General features: G+C 37.9%; 1 protein-coding gene across 1 annotated transcript; it reads right to left on the bottom strand.

The window, feature by feature from the left end:
- Nucleotides 1,099-2,764, bottom strand: LOC107631095 (verprolin-like). The gene has a single exon (XM_016334423.2). The coding sequence runs from the start codon at nucleotides 2,479-2,481 to the stop codon at nucleotides 1,405-1,407; it is 1,077 nt and encodes a 358-aa protein (XP_016189909.1). The 5' UTR covers nucleotides 2,482-2,764; the 3' UTR covers nucleotides 1,099-1,404.

The following is a 2,889-nucleotide window of genomic DNA, read 5'->3' as shown; positions in this document are numbered from 1 at the left end:
ACCTAGGTATATAAGTATCTTCACTGGAAGTGGTGTTCAGTTCAAAAATCAAAATCCGCTTTTCTACCATTTTTTATGCCACCGGTTATATTCTTAAACTAGGGTAATTTGAAGTGAATATGTATTAATTTAAACTCGCGTAACACCATTTTACAAAAAAGAAAATAAATAAATACACGATTTAAGTGAAGGAGGTCTTACCTCTTAAAGAAACAAGTATAATGTATCAAGAAAAAAAAAGGAAACAAATTATAAGATAATTAAGTTTAACCAAATCAAAAACTAAAAAACCCAATGAAGACGCGTCATATATATATACTTGGCTACATAGTATTTTGGCAGCGAAAATGTTTGATAACAAAAAAAATCACCCAAAAATAGCCATAATTTGCTTTATTTAGTATTCATTAATTGTTACAATAATTAATTAATATTAAATAAGATAAGTTCTGACTATTTTTTTTGTTTACTTGGCATTACTCGATAGATCACGGATGTGGTATATGTACCTCTCTAATGTGGCTATTATTCCTAAAATGCATAAAAGAATTGAGAGAAAGAAAGAAAAATCGGCAAAAGATTAAAGAGCAGGGATTGTGTCTTGAATGCGCAAGCATGAGACGTTTTCGTCAACTGTTACAGTGTTACCTGTCTCTCTTTCGTTTTCTTCTTTTGTTTTCAAAGAAAAGATGAAAAGAATTATATGGACCCATGCACATACATACATAGCCATGTGTAGAGTGTTACTAGTATTTAGTGGCAAGATTATAACTTTGAAAGTTGAAAATGAAAACAACACATGAAAGATGACTTTGATTTCAATAAAACAAGATTGCGGCGGCTACGTAATCCCGAAATCTCGCCGCCAATTACTCCTACAATGTAGAGTCATGGATATATTTAATCGGTGTTATGAAAAACAATTAAAAAAATAGAGGAGATGAGAGGGCTTTAATTTAGAGGCATTAGAAGCCAAATGAGAATGGATGACGTATAATATAAGGACAGAGAAAAGAGATAGAAAAAGGGATGCATTTGTTTGTGCTGTGTCTGTGTTAGATGTTTGATTAACGCGTATGCTGCACTTCAGAACTCGTCAAAGTCAAAACCAACATTCACAGTTGTATATATATTATGATGATTAATTAAAAGATTCAACATTCTTGCAAAATAAAAATAATTAATTAAGAGTGAAATAGCAAGAATAAAGATACATATTTCTACTTATGTACACAACTACACAAAAGAAAAGAAAAAGAACAAGAGTGTCTAATTTAATTAATTAATGTGATGGTTGTGGTTAAGATGACGATGCGAAGCAAGAGATTACATTCTGTCTTTGACTGATACTACAGTGACTGAGTTGCTTCAAACTTTACGAAATCAGAAACAAACATAAAACAATTAATAATGTTGTTTGTGTTGTATGTCATTGTTGTTGTCCTCATCATATTGTGTTATCGGTCTTAAATTATGACGAGAAGAACAATGAATCAATGATTCTAGCATACCTTGAGTTGTACACTGATCTGTCCCCTTAGTATTCGAAGAGTAGTGTTGTTGTACTTTGGCGGCAGTATTTGTGAGTAGTGTGTTTTCTGCAACGTCAGTGTAGAGAGCTTCTCCTTGACCATCACTTCTTCTCTGGACCCATTCCTCCCTTGATGAATCATTACTACTACTACTCATCAACCTGTTCTCGTTGTTAAGATGCGCTTGTTGCCTCAGTCCCACTTGGGCGGCAACAGAAGCAGCATGATGATGATGAGAAGGGTAGTTTGGAGGTGGTGCTTGCTGCAGCATGTTCTGGAAGCTGAGAGTACCTAAAGAAGACGAAGAAGAAGAAGAAGAAGAGATGGGTTGTTGGAAGTTAATGGAGGGTGGGGGAAGCGGGTGGTTGTTAAGTAGTCTCTGTGGGAAAGGGCGAAGAAGATAAGATGGCGGTGGCGGTGAGGGGTCCATGAGAGCGGAAGAAGAAGAAGAAGCAAATAGATCGAACCTGGTTCTTGGGAAAGGAGGAGCTGGGATGCCGGTGAATTCCTGAACCATGGCTCGGAAATTGCTGGTGTCTGTGGTGAGCACAGTTGTAGGTGCACGCCTAGAAGCTCTAGACCGTTTCTTGGGGTTGTTTCTCACCGCTCTGTTGGGTAGTTGATTTACCCCTGGGGAAGAAGCAGGGACCCCCTGGTTTTGCTGATTAGTTGCCACATCAGCGACACCTCCAGCTTGTTCTTGTTGTGATGAAGAGGGTATGATGAAGGAGGAAGCTAGATCCGATTGGTTGTTGGGCTTGGACCACATGATGTCAAGGTAGTTTGATAATAGAGGGTCCTGCAGGAACATGTGCTGCTGCGTGTTGTTAGTGGCGGTGGTGAGGGGAGGAGGTGGTGTCATGTAAGAAGAAGAGAGCGAGTGGGCGCGTGACTCGTGCTCTTCATCGGCACCGCTACTCATACTCCCGCTGCTGTTACCCGAATCCATTAATGGAAAGACTTTGAGGGTTTCATAGGTATGGGGTTTGGGGGAAACACTCCAACGCACGCACGCACTTAAATATGTATGTTTGCAAGTTAGGACTTAGGAGGGTGAGGCTATTAGGGTTTCAAGTGAGGGAAAGAAAATAGAAAGGGATACTTGTCTAACCTTTTTCTTCTAAGATAAATTAAAGTAGGGAGGTTGCCTCTCATCCCTTCCCTTCTGCTTTAATTTTGCCTAGAAAATATCACTACTACTCATCAATGGTAGGCTCCATCTATATATGGTCAAACTATCTTAATTATATGCTTCTCATTCTCAAATACTGCCCATCTTAGGCCACACATTTTACATTTATGTACATATAATAATTTACTTTATACTAAAAATCAACTATTTATTTAAAATAAATAT

This window comes from Arachis ipaensis, chromosome B03, assembly GCF_000816755.2.
Source record: "Arachis ipaensis cultivar K30076 chromosome B03, Araip1.1, whole genome shotgun sequence".
NCBI lineage: Eukaryota > Viridiplantae > Streptophyta > Magnoliopsida > Fabales > Fabaceae > Arachis > Arachis ipaensis.
Note: the sequence above shows the minus strand (reverse complement) of the source record. Positions and strands in the feature narration are given on the sequence as shown.

Coding starts and splice junctions, on each gene's coding strand:
- LOC107631095 (XM_016334423.2), bottom strand. CDS start 2,481: ATGGATTCGGGTAACAGCAGCGGGAGTATGAGTAGCGGTGCCGATGAA.